Here is a 19,392-nt window from a genome sequence, read left to right as displayed (position 1 = left end):
TTTCCCTTTCGTCCCACAGCCTTGAAAATTAGACAACCGCGTCCTGAAGATGGTCCTAATTGATCAGGGATCTAAACGTCGTCGACCCCACAGTGCTATTTATGATGCAATATTCAGCTTGGCTCAATTGAAATTGTGATTTGTGATTCTAAGTCACCTTAACTATGTCACACACTGAGCCACTCACTGTATAATATTCTCACCTTGTTCACGTTGCGCCGTCCACGCTGTTCACCCCATCACTTGCGTCGCTTTACACCACTTGTATATATTTGAGCATCAAGTCTACTTTCGGTGGTCATTTGGAATTTTTGATCCCTGTGGTGCTCTAATTATTCAATTTGACCTTGTCCGACTTTTTCAAGATAATCAAATATATAAGCAATTATTATATATAAATCGTTTGAATTTCTGTCTCCTTATTTGCTTGCTCGTGTAATGCTTTTTGCATACCACAGTAAATGTCTTTCTGAATGTTACCTGTTGGGATATTGTATTTTTATACACGTGCTTGACCAGGAGACACTTCCCGCCACCTTGCATGAAGCGGCTTTAGTTTCCATCCTCAAGCCGGGCAAAGACCCTGTAGACCCACCATCCTACCGAACGCTGGTGATATTAAACACGGAGTATAACATTTTGAGTCGGCTCCTGGCGGACTAACTCACCCCCCTTTTCGCCCACCTGATTCACCCAGACCATAATGGCTAAGAATCTGGATACAGCACATCTATAAATATTTGCTGTATATTTCGGGTCATGCAGTTCGGCCCAGATCTGCATGCCTTCTATTGGACCTGCATAAGGCCTTTGATTTGTTGTACTGGATATTACGGTTTACCCTCCCTTATCGTTATGGCTTTGGTGGTTGGCTGATTTGCCTTATTCAACTGCTTTATGCACAACCCGTGATGTTGGTGCGCATTGTCCGGTATATATCTGATGTTCTCCCAATTGAGAGGGGTATGTGGGAACACTGTTAACTCTACGCCTTGGTGATGGAACCTGTAGCGATAAGGGTGCGCCTGGGTGGAGAGAGTTGGGGTATTTTACTGGGTGACAGAACACATGCTGTCTCCCTTAATGCAGACAATATGCTTCTATACTTATGTGATCTCTCCGTGGCCTTGTGAAACATAAATCTGCCCTACAGGAGTTTTATGCAGTCTTGGGGTTGCATGTAAACTGGAAAGTCATGCCTCTTTCTACTTTTCCAGAATGCACCTGCAGTTCAGCAAGCTCTAGACCAATATATAGTGCCCTGGAAGCTCCACACCTTTTGCTACCTAAGAATACACGTTTATCATTCCAAATGGGACCTACTAGATTGACAAATTATGCACACAATCACGACCCTCTGCGGGTAGATATCCTCTGGTGCTCTTTACCCCTGTCACTGGCAGGTAGGATTGCTCTGTCTAAAATGATTATGCTTCATCGTCTACTTTGCTAACCTTCCTCTTTATCTTCCCGCCAAATTCCTCCACCACTTATATTTGTTGTTTGGCAAGCTAATTTGGAATAAGAGTCAGTGCTGGGTAGCACTAACAAAACTCCAGCGACTCCTGAGTATGGTAGACGGGGCACCCCTACCTTTGAGTATTATTACCTTGCCTCCCAGCTACAGTGGTTGACCCGCTGGCTGGCTGCGAACCAGTTTGATGACACCATCTCTGCAGACAGGGCCTGGAGTCTAACAGAACTGTGCCAAACTTTTTGCCCAGTAGGCCCCTCTCCACGCCCCTCCCCCAGGCATGTGCGGGTAGCTCATCAATAGCACAGGCGAGCCCTATGTATCCCCCTCTTATGCAGCAACGATACTGCTGCAAGGACTGCAACACCTCGAAACTCCCTTACCACCATTCCTACACTGACCAGAGAATCCCTGCTCCCTCTACTGAGACGTGTTAAGTCGGGCTCCCCAGCTGACATCTGCCCGGCACGCATTCTCTGTCAGATTTTTACTGAATGCTCAGCCCCCGCCCTTACCCTTCTGAATAACTGCCTCACGCTTGGTTCTGTCCCTTCTCCTTTCAAAACTGCCACAATTCTTCCCATACTAAAAAAAACGGGCGCTGATCCATCCTCCCCGGCAAACTATTGCCCTATATCCCTTCTCCCTTATTTGGGGAAGGTAGCTGAGTCCCATGTCACCCAGGTGCTCAGCTCTTTTGTAGAGGACAGTGATTATCTTGCACCCTGTCAGGCGGGCTTTCGTCCCCGCCACTCCACTGAGAAAGTGGTTATTTCGGTCATGGACCAACTCAGGGAGGGACTTGACACCAACACTCCTCAGGCCCTGGTCCTCCTAGACCTGTCCGCCGCATTTGACACGGTGGACCATTCCATCCTTTTGTCCCGTGTCAAGGCGGCGGACATGGGGGAGCAGGTACTAACCTGGATAAGTTCCTTCCTGGCTGACCGTACTCAGGCAGTCCACCTTGCTGAATTCTCCGCCCCGCCCCGTAGGGTGAATTGTGGCGTCCCTCAGGGCTCTTCCCTCTCTCCCCTCTTATTCAACCTGTACATCTTCCCTCTCATTTTTGCACTGCAACAACTGGAGGTCACAGTCTACAATTATGCTGATGACCTCCAACTCATTTTTAATTTCTCTTCCCCCCTATCAGGCGCCGCTAGCTTCCAGTCCGTCATGCTGTTTATCCGGGATTGGATGAATGCAAACCATCTCAAACTCAACCCGGATAAAACAGAGCTGATCTTGACTGGAGGCAGTGGCAACCCCTGGTCTTCTTCCTTTTGGCCCCCCTCCCTTGGTTCTCCTCCCACCCCTTCTTCTTCAGTTAAAACCCTTGGTATCACTCTCAATCAGCATCTGACACTTCACTCTCAGATTAGCTCTGTTGTTTCCTCTTGTTTTTTCTCCCTGCGTATTATTAGGAAAGTATCCCGATTTTTTTCCCCCTCTGCACTCAAACTGATCGTAATGGCCATGATCTTATCTAAGATCGATTACGGGAACATTATTTACAATGGTGCCCCTGCTTATGCTCTTCAGCGCCTCCAGCTGGTGCAGAACCAGGCTGCCCGCCTGGTACATGGCCTATCTAAATATCATCACTCCTCACCCCTTCTTTTTACCCTTCACTGGCTTCCCATTAAACAACGTGCCCTTTTCAAACTTGGCTGCCTCACTTTTCAAGCTCGGGCGGGAACTGCCCCTGCTTTTATCAACTCTACCATCACCAATTACTGCCCCACTAGAGCGCTACGCTCCTCCTCTAAACCTTTATTAGTTATCCCCCGCTTTAAGAAAAAAAGATCGGGAGGCCAGAAATTTTCGGTCTTAGTGCCCACCTTCTGGAACTCTCTCCCGTCCCCGGTCAGATCCTCTCCTTCCTATCTCGATTTTCGCAGAGTCCTCAAGACTTTCTTGTTCCAACAAGCTTTCAGCCCATAGTCTCCTGCGCCCTCCCCAGCCCAGGATCCCTCTAGCGCCAAGAAACTGCACAGTGAACGTGCGCTTTACAAATATTTTAAAATTCAAAAAAAATTCAAAATGAGGCCCTCGCCCCTATCCGGCAGTGGCGTGCGCTGGATTCCAAAACCTATGCAATGGATTGCCTCCTGGCACCTCTGGCTGCCTTACTTGTCTCATTGTAGAAGTAGCTTGGGAGCGTGTTCAGTGATGCAGAGTGGAAATGGGTCCCTGCATACCCATATACAGTGACCAGGAATACCTGTCTGAAGCTCATACAATTTTACATGGTATCCAGGGCCTAGAGAAAATAAACACTCTTATTCTGGGAGCCGACTCCTCTTGCGCACGTTGCCACCACATCACTGCAACACATGATCTGGTAATTCCCGAACTTCAGCAATTTCTGGGCTGAAGTTACTAACCAACACCGTGACTCTTCTGAGCAGTCAGACCTCCAAAGATGGGATGCATGTGCCTAGGGCCGCTTCCACCGGGCGAGGTTCTACAGGGCCCTCTCTCGCTTTGTCAGCTTGGCCTTCAGGCTCGCGGTTCGCTCTGTGGCGCATCTTTGGAATGCGCCTACCCCTTATAGAACTGAAGCCTGGCAGTTGGGGCTCATTGCATGTGCAGGGTCAGACGATGCTCTGCACGTTAAGAAGTTTGTGGACTTCGCAAATACCTGAGGTTGATGAATTGGAGTGTTCTCCTTAAGGCGTTCAGACCCAGCACAATAAATTTCTCCCGCCAAGTTGTCCCCACACAGTTGGCAACTACTAGCATTACTGCACAAACTGCTCTGACCCCCCTCTGCATCGTTTGCCTTGCGGAGGCAAGAGATAGCTGGACAGACACTACTCCTCCCCACTACTGTTGTATGTGGATCCCGCAGTTGCACGAATAAACTCTTAGGGGCAGATTTACAATAAGTGATGCATCCCTGCATATCAGCAGGGATGCGCCAGTTATTGTGCGTCACGGCAGACACCTCTTGCGCCACCATGGATGCGCCGCATTTATAATGCGGCGCACCATGGGGCAAGAATAAACAGATGCGTGACGCATCTGCTGCCGAAAAGGTGACGCATTGCTGGAGTTGTGTCGCAAGCGTGAAGCAGCTCCAGCAAGGCTCGGGGTGCCCCTATGCCTAACATGCTGCGTCAATCCTTACGCCTGCTTCATGTAGGCGCAGGATTTTGATGCAGCATGGCCCTAAAAGTGACTGAGTGAAATCTTGTAGATAGCAACTGTAAGGAGGCGTTCCTGCGCCGGAACGCACACATGTGGCACACGGCTTTACAACGGACCTATCTCCCTAGATGCGTCACGTTGTAAATACCCCCCAGCAACGGCGGCGCAAATGTTGCGTACGGGGCTTGTAAATCTGCCCCTTATGCTCTTTGCCTCATCATAATCAACAGTGGCACATGTGGAGGAGGAGCCTAACCGACAACCATGATGGCCGCCTGATTCCTCGGCTCCGCCGACCCTCTCACCTTTCTCCCGTTTTCCGTTTTATCCTGTTGCCTATCCTCCTATTGAGTAACGTCGGCGGAACCGGGAGGCGACCCCGGATCTATTGGTGTGTTTTCTTGCTCGATCCCGGCAGTGAGAATACTGGAACGTCTCCGCCTCCTCCTGGCGCTGCGCGGCTGTGGCCGGGTCTTTGTTCTCGGATTGGGGCCGGCCCTGCTCATAATGACGGCCGCCATTACCGGCGGATCGGACACGACGGCGTAAAACTCGCCCTGCTCCCTGCAGCCTGCTTCATCGCTTCACGGGCTCGCGCGCCACTGATGCGGGGAACACATTGTATCGTGTCCTTCACCCGGAGACGTCTTTGCTGGATACTTTGTCTCTCAACGAGCTGGGCTGGGCGCCATCTTACAGCCTGCTCTCCTTTCCTGGGACAGCGGACCCTGGGCTGCAACCGACGACACTGCTGTCTGCCCACATCACGCTGATACTTTGTGCACATGGAGTGTGCTTCCCCTGTGCCTCAAGCCTGGTTGTGCCGGGGCTCGTGTCTGCGCGGTGCCCAGCTGCCTGCGAGGGGTGATGGTGGACGGCTTGTGGGACAGTGCTGCATTAGTTCGCCTTGCGTGCAGAAGGCTGCTGAATCCTCTCTCCCCGATGCACCAGTGCTGATCGGTGACGTTTTGGGCGCCCTAGTTGCTCTGAGAGCGGCTCTACGTACTGCTGCCCGTGGGTTGGGCGACCGGCTAGATGTGATTTCACCTGCGACACCATTGCTTGATCATGGATGCCTCCGGGAGCAGGACACTCTGCCACACTCTGCTTCTGCCTTCTGTTGTTCCTCCTCTCGGGCTGCTATCGGCACGCTGAGGGAGCGAGATCCTACTATTTGTGAGGTGCCGGCTGTACTATCCTTGGGGCGACCTAAAGTTTCCGGAGATGCGATATGGCTGGAGCCACGCAGCCGGGCGCCATGTCTAGCTGCCCTTCCTGAGGTCCCCGGCACGACTTGCTTCCCCATCCTGACGCGGCTCCTATTGACTGGGCTTGTCGATTCTGGAGGATCTTTGTTGTACACTGTTCCTGCTTGTGCCACTGATATCTACATGGCTGTGTATCAGATGGACTTTCCTGGTCGTCCCCCCACTCGGATCTGGATACTTGGCTCGCTCGCCTCCTTCAAGATGTCTACCATGAGGCTGGACTATGTCGCTGCTTCGCATCGCAGGGGGCAGGGTTGAGTTTGCCTCCCATCCTGTCGGGACTGTTCTCACTTGTACTGCTGGGACACTGATGGACTGCCGGGGATCTCGACCATGGGTATTGTATTGGTCGCGGGGTCTGGGATCGGGCGGCCGGAGTGATATGTGATGGTAGTTTTGGGAGTATCCACTGGCCCTCCTCCGGTCTTCTGTGTATTATGTTTTTTCTTTTTCTTCTCTTCTTCCCTTTTCTGCTCTAAATTTCGGGTTCGGTTTGTGGGCGACAGGCACGCTGCTAGGGGGGGGTAGGCCGTAGCCTCTGCATACGTGCAGGGTGGGGGGTTGGGGGTAGGGATTTTGTTTTAAGTTTCAGTTTCTATGGGCCTTATTTCTTTTGTCTTTTCTTGGTCCCTTTTTCTTTTTCTTTCCTTTGGGTCAGTCAGGTGCTTCGGGGTAGTGATACCTATTCTCTCCGCTGTTGATACTGTCACTTTTGTGGATTTGGGTGTACTGAGTCCGTGGGGCGGGCGATGGCCAACATGTACTGTTTTATTGTGCAACTATCCTGATGATTATTCTCCTTTGTTGCTTTTAATTTCTCTCCCTCGTTTCGCTGCTAACTTGCTGGCTCGTTGCCTGCCATTTGCTTTCGGTGGGTTGAATGCATCTGATCCTTCTTATTTACATAACTTTTAAAAATTAACCTGATTCCTCCTGTTCCTAGCGGTCCCGTCTTATTTGAGTTACGTCTTGGACACTTATCGCATGGGTTTTCTTTGGGGCTGCTGGGTTGATCTATTCTTACTTTTTGTGCTACTGACTGCTTTCGAGGCCGGCCTGTATGGTTGTGGGCCCGTATTTGTACGCTTACTATGCACAATAAAGGTTTTCAAAAATTAAAAAAAAAAAAAAAAACAAACAGTGGCACATGTGAAAGTGGCACAGATCTCCTGACATTACCCCATACATACTTATCCTTTACTTACTTCCCTCCAGGCTTGGCTGCCCCCTGCTTCCTCTAGTGCAAGTTACACGGGCATACCTTCTGAGTTACCTTGCCGTCCTTCCCGATAGTTCCCCTAGCTGTTCCTGATTACTGTTCGTATCATAATTCTTGCTTCATTGTCGCACTGGCTCTGGACTCTATTGCATGAACATACTGATTACTTTAATTGCAATGTCCTGTTCTGTCTTTGCCATTTCTTAGCCATGCTCTGATTTTCTCTCTGAGTGTACGGAGCACTGTATTTCCTGTTATTTTTTAGGAAGTGAACAAAATATTAAAAGCATGATAACCATTAAGTACAAGAAACAACATGTATGGAAATAATGAATGTATGTTCACAAAAACTAAATATTGCACGAAGTAATAGAGTCATTAATCATCAAAATTGGTGAAAATAGCAACTGTGTTTAGTATTGAGGGGTAGATAAGAGTAATCAGTTGAGTCTCCCTGCGCTTCAGCATGAGAGGAGGATGATGGGCTCAATTGACTTGGTGCAGTAAGTAAGAGTAGGAGGCGAAAAGTGCAGGGATTAGACAAAAGTACATTTTAAGACGGTGGCAGATGGCATCTGCAATTTACCCCCAAACAGGCCAAAAACAACAGAGCCTAAAGTTTTTTTTAATTTAGTTTTTATAAATCTTTTTATTGGGATTTCATCACTATATTTACATTTGAAACTGCATAAAAAATGCATAAACAATGCAACTCTTGCCCAAAATTGTTTTTGTCATAACTCAAAGATAGCTTATAGGTAATCAACCAGCGAGAGAGGGAGAAGTATAAGGAGTCTCTCTTGATCCCCCTAATAAACAACAGAAGAGTGCATTAAAAAAACAAGACGAAGCAGCAAGAAAGATCACTCTTGTTTGTTAAAAGAACCCTCACTGACCAACCTAGGGGCCGATTAGGATGGCGGTGAATCCGCATCCTCCGGGCCGGCAGAAGCCACAGCCGGCCTGGAGGATGCGGATTCACCGCCTTGGACAGCGAAAACACCACCAGCCACATTGGGATGGCGGTGGGATCAGCGGCGGACGGCAAGTCCGTCCGCCGCTGATCCGCGGTGTGTGTACCCAAATATGGTGGCGGTGTCTGCAAGACACCGCCAGCCATATTATGATGCGGGCGGAAACATGCTTTTCCATGGCGGCTTTTCCGCCGTGGAAAAGCATGTGGTCTTTTGTGTTTGGGGGCCCGTTGCGAACCCCCAGGGTGTTGGGGGGTGGGGGGTGCACATGGGGGGTACCTATAGTACTCCCCTGCTTTGGCATGCACAAGGTGGCAGGCACCACGGGTGCCTGCCAAGTTTGCATGCCAAAGTAAAACATGCATATTTTACATTGCGGCGGGTGCTGCTCAAAGCAGCACCCGCCGCAATGTAAAATATACGGGATGTGACCGCCAGGGTGGCGGTCACATCCTAATTGCTACGGAGGGACCGCCGCTGCCCCTGCGGTCAGTCCCTCTACCTCGGGGGTGGCGGACGGACGCATGTCCATCCGCCATCCTAATCGACCACCTAGTTGGTGACATGCTTCATCATTGGGTTCCCACCAGAGAGGCCAAGTGCCTCCCTGGTGTACCACAACGCCTGATTACAGCGGAGCATGTTTTTCTAAGTGATGCAAGTGTGAAAAAAGTGAACGTAATTTTAATAGTGCTTAGTTCGTCCGTTACCAATTTTATTTGTGGAGAACTAGGCACCACTTAAAAACAGTGTGGTGGATGTTTTAGAAACTGGCTAAATTGACCAGATACATCCGTAGTATCAAAAAAAGGGGTGTGGTCAACATGTTTCTGCCTCCATTCGCTTTTTGCCAGGCTTTCTTCAACACCACGGCGGTATGCGCACGCTAAGCGTACCCTAACCTGTGGTGTAGAAAAAACGATACAACTTACGGTTTGAGTAGAGCCTTCAGCATTATTGAAAACTGTATGTATGTGTGAAGAGAAAAAAAACATACAAAAAGACAGCACAAATCACATAACAGTACATACATTGTGGTTAGCATACTTGGATAATCCCAATGTGACCATGCTCGTGCCATGTGTATGGTGCTCGTCATACTGCCACTACGAGCTCCAATCTGCAAGAATATAGTGCCTAACTATGTTCGTGATGTATATGTAGTTAGCTCTGGCACGTTGTGTTGTTCATGTTCTATATTAAGGTACCAGGCTGTAATTCGTGAGCTAGTTCCTGCGTGGTGTTTATAATCAGAAAAAACGCGTCATAGTTCTGCGCGCTAACACAGGCATTGCCAGTCTTTAAAAGTAAAGCGTAAGGACATGACTGTAATTATAAAATCACAGGATATATGCAAACATGAAGCTCATGTTAGCCTTAGGCTAGGCAGACTAAAAATACAGAGAAAATCGGGCTTACTCAAGGTATCAGGTAACCTTACACCATGGGTCCAGAGGGGGGGGGGGGGGTAGGCGGTGGCTTATAGTCACACGCTGTTTACTCCATTTGCAACCATTATTTTACCTTCACAACGGCTGAAGAGAAATGTGAATCGGTACTCACTACGCCAAAGCTCAGCGCCCGTATGGAACCTGCATACTCCCTTCCTGAGGACCCAGTGGATATCACCACGCTGGGTCTGGGAGTTTTTAAAGCAGCTGTGTGACCTGAACCGCAACGGGGAGGCTTGCGGGGCGCGGGCGATCACGTCCCGGCATGCACATACGTCAGAACTGCGCCCATAACGACTAGACTGAAACGCTTAGAGGCGCAAAGTATTGAATTTAGGAAGCTTTATTCAACTAACATTCGTGAAGAGATGTTAAGTCACAAGTGTTTGCTTACTGTGGGTATCCTCCGGGTAGGCGGACTACATTTACAAGGATTGCGGTCTAGATCTAATGCTTACTTCTCTGAGTATGCATGATGAAAATATTATTTTAATGAGCGCAGTCAGAGAAAATAATTGTGATAAGACCGATATAAGCTCCCATAACATGTTGGTTTGCTATAAGTACGAGTTACTTACCTTCGGTAATGACGTATCTGGTAGAGGCGATTCTAGCTGCAGATTCCTTAACATAGAATTATCACCAGGCGTAAGACTGTATCCGGAACCTTTTTTGCCCAGCAACCCTGCGTGCCGGGGGAACGGCATCACGCGGCTCCGCCCAGGTGTCGCCCACGTATGTGACGTCAGCGAGGTCATATTAGTCCCACCTATGTCAGTTTTCTTCAGAGAACTTTTCTGCGCCACAACGTGGAGCCATCAGATAAAACTGTGGGAGTATGGGAACAGTGTGCGAAAGAGCAGAAAAATTGGAAAAAGGAATGCTGACAAACAACACCAAAAAGAGCAGCATCAACACTGCAGTACCCAAAGGCACAGAAGAAGAAAGAATAGAGCGCAGCCCTGAGCAGCCACCCTGCCAGCATGTAGACAGCCCCTCCCCCAGAGATAAGGAACATAGCAAAATGTCACACAATATGCGGCAGAGCCATGACCCCAACCAAGAACGATGGGGCACCAGTTCCAAGACAAACAGGAAACGGCAACCTCCAAGGCAACCCCGGCACAGAGTGCGACAACCCTCCTAGGGGCAAAGAGCAAGGCACGACCAGGGGACCCCAACTCAGAGGTTAGCAGAGGCCCCAGGACCCTTAGTAACCAAGAGGGAGGGAGGATGAGAACGAGAGGAAAGGCAAGCCTCCAACCTGGAACAGCCAGAACAGAGGGGCACAGGATTATCTCTAGATCCATCCTCCAAAGCGCCAATAGAGGAGGAAGGAACAAGAAACAGGACAAAATAGCCTATCAAAAAAACCAAAGAATACACCCACCAGAGACATAGTCACCCCCCGGGAGGTGAGTGCAGAAGACCAAATGAAAGGTCCTCACAGAACGAGGAGGAAGGGCAGGCCGTGAAGGAATCTGCGGCTAGAATCGTCTCTACCAGATACATCATTACCGAAGGTAAGTAACTCGTACATCAGATAGAGACTACTAGCCGCAGATTCCATAACGTAGAATAGATATCCTAGCTATACCCCAGGGGAAGGAGGGTCTGCAAAAGGACCTCCCCAGCCTGGACATAACAGAGGGTCCCATAAGGGACTAGTCCAACAGACAGGCGAAGAGCTCCTTCCCCCCAGGCAAGGGGGAGCCCCCACAAGCAGAACACTACCGACCCCAAGGGAGGCGTGGGAAGAAGAAAGAAAAAGAAGGAAGCCCGTTCACCCTCAACAAAGGAACCAAGGGCAAGCCAGGGGAGGCCGAAGCACCCCACCCCCCTACAAGGTAACAGAACCTCCAACCAATGCCAGGGCAAGGAGGAGGAAAAGAATAACCTAGAGGGCCCAAGGAAAAAAGGTGAGCCCACCACAGTCCGAAGGCAACAGACCAGACAGAACGGCACCAACAGCAAGAAAACAATTGGAAGCAGGAAGAACAGCCCGGAGCCCACACCCTCCCCAGAAGACCGGCCAGGCTACACCAGGAAGTAGAAGGAGGAGGAACACACCATCACAGCCTCCAAGGTAGAGAACATAAAGATGAAGAAAGGCCCGGACACACCACAGCGAGGGGTCCGTGCACACAACAGAAGCAGAACCAGAGCCACGATGCTAGGTCGCAGAACAGCAGGTCAGACCTAGCACACAGCACAGCGACCCTGAGGAAGACATCCCGGGGCACCACCAAGACAGTCTAATCCAGCAAGGGAAAATTGCACCTGCAACATACATAAATGCCATGGAGAGCAGAAGCCCGAAGGCGACCACAACCCCCCAGCACAGCATAAGCTATATAACAGCTATCACTAACCCACATAGGGTAAGTTAAGTCCCAAGACATGGGAACCCCCAGCAGAGGACAACAGAAAAAAGTCACAGGGAAAACCCCCCACAGAAGGCTTATCAAGCAGCCCAAGAGAAAAACAGAAGGCCTAATCTCAGGGCCAATCTGGGGCAGGTAAAGCAAAAACACACACAGCAAAGAAGGGCAGTCCAGCAGCCAACAGAACGACTGCCTCAACAAGGAGGGCTTGAGTGGCCATAATACACACAGAACTACAACAACGAGGGCGCTTCGCCCAAAAAGGGCATCATCAAGAGCTAGCCCAACTCACCGGTCACTGAGGGGGGGGGAAGAAGGAGGAGGAAGAGGAGGAGGAACACATTGTCCCGAAGCCACGCATGGCGGCGAAGGGCCACCGAAGAAGCCAAGGCACTACCCAGCTCCTCCGAGATGTCCAGAGCGGAGCGCAGAATAAATGCCGCCAGCTCCCGGCCATCTAATGCATGGTGTCGCAAATCTACACCAGCACCCTCCTGAGAAGCTGCAGATCCGAGGGACTACGCCGAGTCCCACAAACAAGAGGTGGCCCTAGCCGACACATAAAAAGTTAAGGGCCCGCAGATCCGCACTGGTCGAAGCAAACATATTGCGGCCCCAAGAGTCTAGCCAGCAGGCCTCCCGGGAAGGTGGAGCCAACAGCGACGGTAGGGAAGGAAAGGCGGTCCGCATCAGGGGCCCACTGGCAGAGGGGTGGAGGAAAAGACACGCGGGTCACGTGGCGCCGGAAGGTGTCGATAGAGAAGGTGTTGGGGCACTGAATCCCCCGTGGCGGGGCACCCCCAAGTCCCCGTCAGTGAAGAATGGAGCGAACCTTCAAAGGGGAGTCGCAGCTCCCTTCCATCAGAGCCCTGGTGGAGAACCTCCAAAAGATGATCCGTGGGGAAATCGGCAGCCGGATCTCCCATGCGCAGAATTCCCACAGCCGTGGAAACAGCGCAAGTGAAGGCTGCACCCGCCTCCGTAGGGCCCCGTAGTGGAAAAAGCAGCTCCTCCGTGGGCAACGGCTGCAAACTAAGGCGGCCGAAGCCAGCCCGAGTGGGCAAGGGTCAGGCCCGACAGGGAGAAAGAGGCTCTGATGAGTGGAGAACTTGTGGGGCCTCTGGCGAAAACCACGGCCGCGGCGATGTCAGGGAGCCGTCCTTCGATGACGCCGGGGAGAAAGCCCTCTGACCCCTGCGGCGACGCCGGCCTTGACTCGCACCGACCTCCGACGAGGCAGCCGCCTGCGTGGAGGAACGAGAGGGGCCCGGGGAGGGACGAGGGGGTCTCCTGCCAATCTCAAACCATGACAAGACGAAGGGGGTCCACCGATCCCTGTTGCGCCGCCAGGGCCAGCAGCTGCCGGTGCCGTAGCGGCGTCACCTCGGCCTTAGACAGGATCACCTTGTCAAAGTGGTCGAGAGGGGCTCAGGGATGTGACCCGAGCCCCGACGACCTCCCGCGACACCACAGGGACTCCTGTAGGAGTTTGTGGTGAAGCAGGGGCGCCGTGGTCTGAAGGAGGGACCCCCGAAGGGCCGCACCCCAATGGCACCACATCCTCCAAGCCTGGATCCGAACCAGTCGGTGCCGCCGCGGAAGGCCTTGCACCGTGCAAGGATTCCGCTGACGTCCTAGGAGGGTAAGGAGGAACCAGCAAGGCCTGCAAAGCCACCGCACACGCCTCCATCTGGGCTCTCAACGCCCCCTCACCGGGAAACGGTGGATAGGGGGACGATACACGGGGCTGCATCACCCACGGCCAAATCCATTGCAGACCGCCATATGAGGGACTGATTGTTAGGTCTGCCATCTGAGAACGGTAATCATCTATCTTGCTGCAATTGCACCTGATCGTCAGATATTGGTCATAGGTGAGATAGTCCCGTAGGGGTCTTGGATGAAAGCTGGAAAACTCTAGTAAGTTGTATTTAGCTGTAGGTTTATTGTAGGTTTTCGTTAACAATTTCCCTTCCGACTTGCTGATGACCACATCCAGGAAGATCATTTCCCCACATGAGGGGCTGTATCCTGAAGGTACCTCACCCTAGGTTGCCTCCCCTCTTCCGTCCTGAGGAAGACCCGCCTGCAGAGGATATCAATTACCCTCATTGCACCAGGGTCGAAACGTCAACACTCTCCCCCAGTGGGCCTGTACCTAATATCATCCCAGCCTGCCTTTTAACAGATTAATGTTCTCTGTGCGTCATCAGAAAATCATGAAATGAATATCTGTAAATCCATAAGGGACAGGGCTATTTGTAAAACTGGTGCCATTATGAACCACAACCAGTTTTACTAAGGATACCAGAATGTGTAATTGATTGGTTATTGAATTTGCCTTTTGGTTTCCCCTCCTTTATATCTGTCCTACCTCATGAGCAGTTTCCTTTTTCACACTCCCCTTGGAGCAACCTCTTTCTCTATGTGGAGCATTGAATATGGCGATCGGTTATAAAAGTAACTAAATAATAAACAGTCACTATTGGAGTGATATTTTGTGCCTTTGTGTCTTTTGAGGATATATACATGTTTGCATTGTAAAGAAAATGGTGGTACATTAATGATACAATGCTAATTCTGTGTGTACTGGATGCCCTTTGACTAATGAATGTTTTTCATAACTGAATTGTAACTTTAAAGAAGTGTAGGACCATTGTTTCTTATACCACACTTCAGGGGACAGCTCATGTCGATGTCCATCGTGCTCGGCGAGTCGGTTATCGGGAAGATAGCTGATTTTTGCCAGTTAACTCTGAGGCTGGAGTCTTTCCCATATTTTTTATTAAATGTTCATAAGGCAGGGAATTGAGTATTAAGGGTGTGCTAAATACAACAATACGTTGTCTTTGTGTAGAGCTATGTGGTCTTCGTGAACCTAGTGCACATGCAGGCCCCCATACCTGCACATCGTGTCACACCTGTCCTCCCAAGGGTCTATTGCGAGCACAAAGAGGAGTGGGGGTAGGAGGCAGCCCTGCCTTGTACATCTATGTTTTGGGAAAGAGACAATGTTACCCCACTGACTCTTGCCACCGCCAAGGAGTTTTACATACGCCCCAAGCACCAGGCTGATGTTAATTTCTCGCCAAGTCTATAGCGACCTGAAGATGTCGGATGCAGTGCTGTGTTCACCTGCCAGGCATTAAGACATTTTGGTTGCAGAAGACAAGGGCTCAGATCACTTCCGTAAATTGATTGGCCAATACGTTAGCCAGGATCTCTCTTTAGTGTTGGCCAATACGTTATCCAGGATCTCTCTTTAGTGCGTATCCGAAAGATGGGATTATAGAAGGAGCACTCCCCTGGGGGTTTACATTGTTTGTGTATGACACAATAGCAGCCCCCGAGACAGTATGGGAGGGTTCCCATCAGAAGTGCCTCCTCGAACAGAAGTTTCAGCTGTGGGAAAAGATGGGAGGCGTAGCACTTAAAAACTCTGTGGGGAATCCATTGAGACTGCTGATGGCTCCCGGAATTCCCTCCTCCATAATCGGGAAGTCCAGTGTCAGCCTATCCCCGGGCCGGTAACTAATGCAGGGGGAGGTCTTTGATAGTAGTTCGGTCTAGCATCTGAGTTTTATTTCCAGTGACCGGGAGCGCTCACTCTGTCTGTGTTCTGGGGCGTGATAGGACCAACCAGCCGCACTCCAAAAGCCGCTTTACCCGCGGTGGGCTGACTCACCCTCCAGCATAGAAGAAATGAATCAGACATGACGACCCCCTTGATCGGGAAAGAGTGCCGGTGTAAGGAACTACTTGTTGCTGCCCAGTAAAAGAAAGTTTTAGATTAATATTGAACTACCAAGGAACTGAATATACAACAGAATAATAAACTGGTGAAAAAACCATGGTCTACCTTTTTAGTGGCAAAGTCACTTATAAAAGACTACGGAGAGAGGTTCTACCATTAGAAGTCCTTTCTCCCTGTTCTGAACAAGTGAAACAGAAAAAATAAAAAAAATAATAATGGGTGGGGTGCTTGATTTATTCTCAGACACTATTATTTACTCTGGGCTGCTTTCTAGTCCATCAATTTGTTTTTCATTTTTTGCCACTTGAGACAACCATCCTTATGAAAATCAGGCTTGGCACTGCTCCAACAGGAACAATGTAGCTACAATTACTGGGCCAGGTCCTCTCTAGATGGGAATGTGAGCAACTCCAGACTAGGTGCAGTCTATTTGGGACTCATCTGTGAGGTGCAGTTTGATTACTATGGCACAGTGTGCACAGGGCTCAGGTCTGGGCATACCGGTCACCAAAAAGGTGGTGGATGGAATGCTTGAATTAATCTCAGCTACTGTTAATTATGCTCACCACATTCCATTCATTTTTTTTGTTTTGCCCACTTTGCAACTCCAGACAAGAACCACCCTTATACACATCAGGACTGGTCCTGCTCCAACAAGAATAGTACAGCTCAAACTGTCAGATGTTACACTTGGGACATCACACGGAGACAACACAAGGATGATTCCCTTTCAGAAGGGATCTGGTCTGGGAAATCATGATGCAAATTACTACTTTGTTGCTAATGCAAATACAGGAGGCTTGCATTTAATTCTACCTCCGTTTACTAATGGAGTCATGCCCCTCATTTTAACTGGATAGGCTAGCAAGGTCATCTGCATTCACTGGCAATTTGTAATTACTCTTGAATTTGTAATCAGGACTACTATGGACAAATTCTAGCCTTTTCCAAAGTGGAAGCTCTCCATGATGGCACAATTTTATTATGAGTGGTGGTAGACACCTGGCAGAGAAGCTAGTGGTCCCAGTGAACAATATGTGGTCACTGGTTGTTTCCTGTGCCTTAAAGCATCATATGTCTCTGACATGTTCTCTTAAACCAATTTATATCATGCCTGTCTGAGAGCGCCTTCACATATAAAAAATCTAACTGAGATCTTCCTCAGAGAAGCAACGGTCACAATCGAGGCAGCAGTGCAATGTGAATGCATGCAAGCGATGCCTAGGGCACTCGTCAGTCCCCAAATGTGGTACAGAAGGGGCTGCAAACTGTCTATTGACTATTAATTATGAGTGTTGGCTGTGACGCTTTGCATGTGACCTGCCTGAGAAAAGCCCGATCTATGGATTCAGAGAATGGCAAACAATTTTTACAGCTGCATTGCAATCATTTCCAATCACAGTGTTGGGCTGTGATAAGGACAATACAGGTTAATGTGGCTCTGTTTAGTTACTGTACATAATTTGACACATCGTGTGTTAAAGTCACATTATGAAGGTCACATTTCCTGATTGTGAGGTTAGTATCCAAATTATAATTTTATTGGATTTTTTCTCTTGAATTGTCATTAAATATTGCACTTGCATTATAAATACCACAAATTATTGAGGCCTGTGTTCCTTTACTCTCAATATTTTTAGTAGCCATTTTTCTATTCTTAGCACGGCACTTGTGATTTCTGACCTGCAACCACTTAGTCCCAGAGGTACTTACTTAGCCACAAAGGATTGTTTTAGCCAGTAATGTAGTCAAAACGTCTCAATGCAGCATGTAGCCATAAGAAAGGTAAACACATAACCAGATAAAACAAATGCAGATAAAGAAGATTTGTAAACAATACACTTGTCATTCACTTACGTCACAGAGGTAGCGCTCCATCCATTTGATGTTGTCGATGCCCCGTAGAATGGTCTCAAACATGTCCATCTGAAAGAAAGTTAAGGTCTGAAATGTAACTTTGGATCACTTGGCACCTAGGAATTGTATATCATTACTCCACTAGGGTGTTAGTAATAAGACCCTGTGAATAACCCTCTTGGGACAAGGGGATCATTCACAGGATCTTATTACCACATACCCCCCTATTGCCATCAACACCCCACTTGTTGTAACTAGCTATTGCTTACTGGCGGAGTGCAGTGAAGTACACTGGTCAGAGGTCGCCGTATGCCCCCACTATTTCACTACTGGGTATCCCTACACGCTCGGGACTGTCCGCACGCTACGAGCATGCGCTGAAAAGGGAATCACCACAGTGGGGGAGTTTTATACTGAGGGTGTATTAATGCCACATGAAACTTTTGTACTTGTACATGGCGCCCCCGACACGCAGTTCCTCCTACATGCACATATAACCAGATACATATGCTCCACATGGTCCGCCGAGGGTATTGAACCTGCCACGAATGCACTGCTTACCATGCAATACTTAATGTGTAATGGGGCACGGCTGACGAAGTGGCTAACCCACGGAATTTGCACTGAGAAAATGGTCTCCTTACAGCCGCTGAGTGATAACTGGGAGGGAGACGTAGGCCGTGCATTCACTGACAAGGAATGGTACACTATACTGTGGTACCCCAAGAAGATTTCTCGAAATCCTAAGTTTAAATGTATCCAATTGATGTTACTGCATAGGCTTACCTGACCCCGCACAGACTGAGCATTATGTTTCCGGGAGCGGACGGTGCCTGCCCGCGATGCCGCACGCCTGATGCGGGGTTGATACATATGCTGTGGGATTGCCCTAGACTGGGACACGATTGGGCGACGATCTGTAGAATACTGACGAATATAACACCGGTGCGCCAGAACGACACGTTGGAATACTGCATACTGGGTCTAGGGCCCCGTGACAAGAAGGGTGGCTCTGCCTGCCTTTTCACCAATCTCGCGCTCCTGCTGGCCAAGAGAGCCATAACTGCTAGATGGAAGGCTACTAGAGCCCCGTCCCTGCAGGACTGGCAGACGGAAATGCTGAGATGGGGTAGGGTGGAAGGGACTGAATTGAAACGTGAGGAATATAGAGGCCTAAGAAAAACACAGATTTCGATGGGATGGTATGCAATGATAGAGGAATATGCTGCGATAGACGTCTTGTCCTGTTGAGGCGGGCTCAGATTGTTATATAGGGGTTTACTCCACAATGATGGGGCCTGTGAGCTCCTCTCGACCCTTGTGGGATATGCTGTGTGGATTGACAGGACTATGCGGACTGCCTGAATCAGTCCTCGGAACCAAGGTACATACAACTGCGAATGTGAGAAATGTGCAGATACTACTGGTGGGTGTATAGGGCTGAGCATGCAAGAGGGGAGGGAGAGGGTGGGTGTGAGTTCTTATTAGAAATATTATGATTGTATTAGACATTGATAGATTTGTTTGATCATGACACGTTGGACCGGATTCTTAGCATAGGAGTAACTGCTAATAATTCTTCGTAACAAATTTTTTTGGGACGCATTAGTGACATTAGAGAACTAAATGATTCCACACAGGGAATATCATGGAATGTTCGATATTGATGTGACGTGATATTGTACTTTACTTTATTAAATCTTTATGTCGGTTGCAAAACCATAAAAGACAGCATTTCATGTGAACAATTAAAAAAGATTTTAACAAGATTGTTAAAAGAATAAAATGCATTGATAAAAAAGATCATTCGCAATTAGTCAAAAATCACAGATAAAAAGATATATTTCATTAAGGTTTT

At 49.1% G+C, this 19,392-nt stretch overlaps 1 protein-coding gene across 2 annotated transcripts in view; it reads right to left on the bottom strand.

Moving 5' to 3' along the window:
* TRAF3IP2 (TRAF3 interacting protein 2) overlaps positions 1–19,392 on the bottom strand; it is a 351,822-nt gene that overhangs the window by 76,347 nt on the left and 256,083 nt on the right. For both annotated transcript variants that reach the window (XM_078649137.1, XM_078649138.1), the window contains one exon: positions 17,535–17,603. In XM_078649137.1, the coding sequence (XP_078505263.1) occupies positions 17,535–17,603 (69 nt within the window). The remainder of the gene's footprint in view (positions 1–17,534; positions 17,604–19,392) is intronic.

The sequence above is a fragment of the Lissotriton helveticus genome, chromosome 6, assembly GCF_964261635.1.
Source record: "Lissotriton helveticus chromosome 6, aLisHel1.1, whole genome shotgun sequence".
In the NCBI taxonomy this organism is placed as follows: Eukaryota; Metazoa; Chordata; class Amphibia; order Caudata; family Salamandridae; genus Lissotriton; species Lissotriton helveticus.
This window is presented reverse-complemented; position numbering and strand designations above follow the sequence as displayed.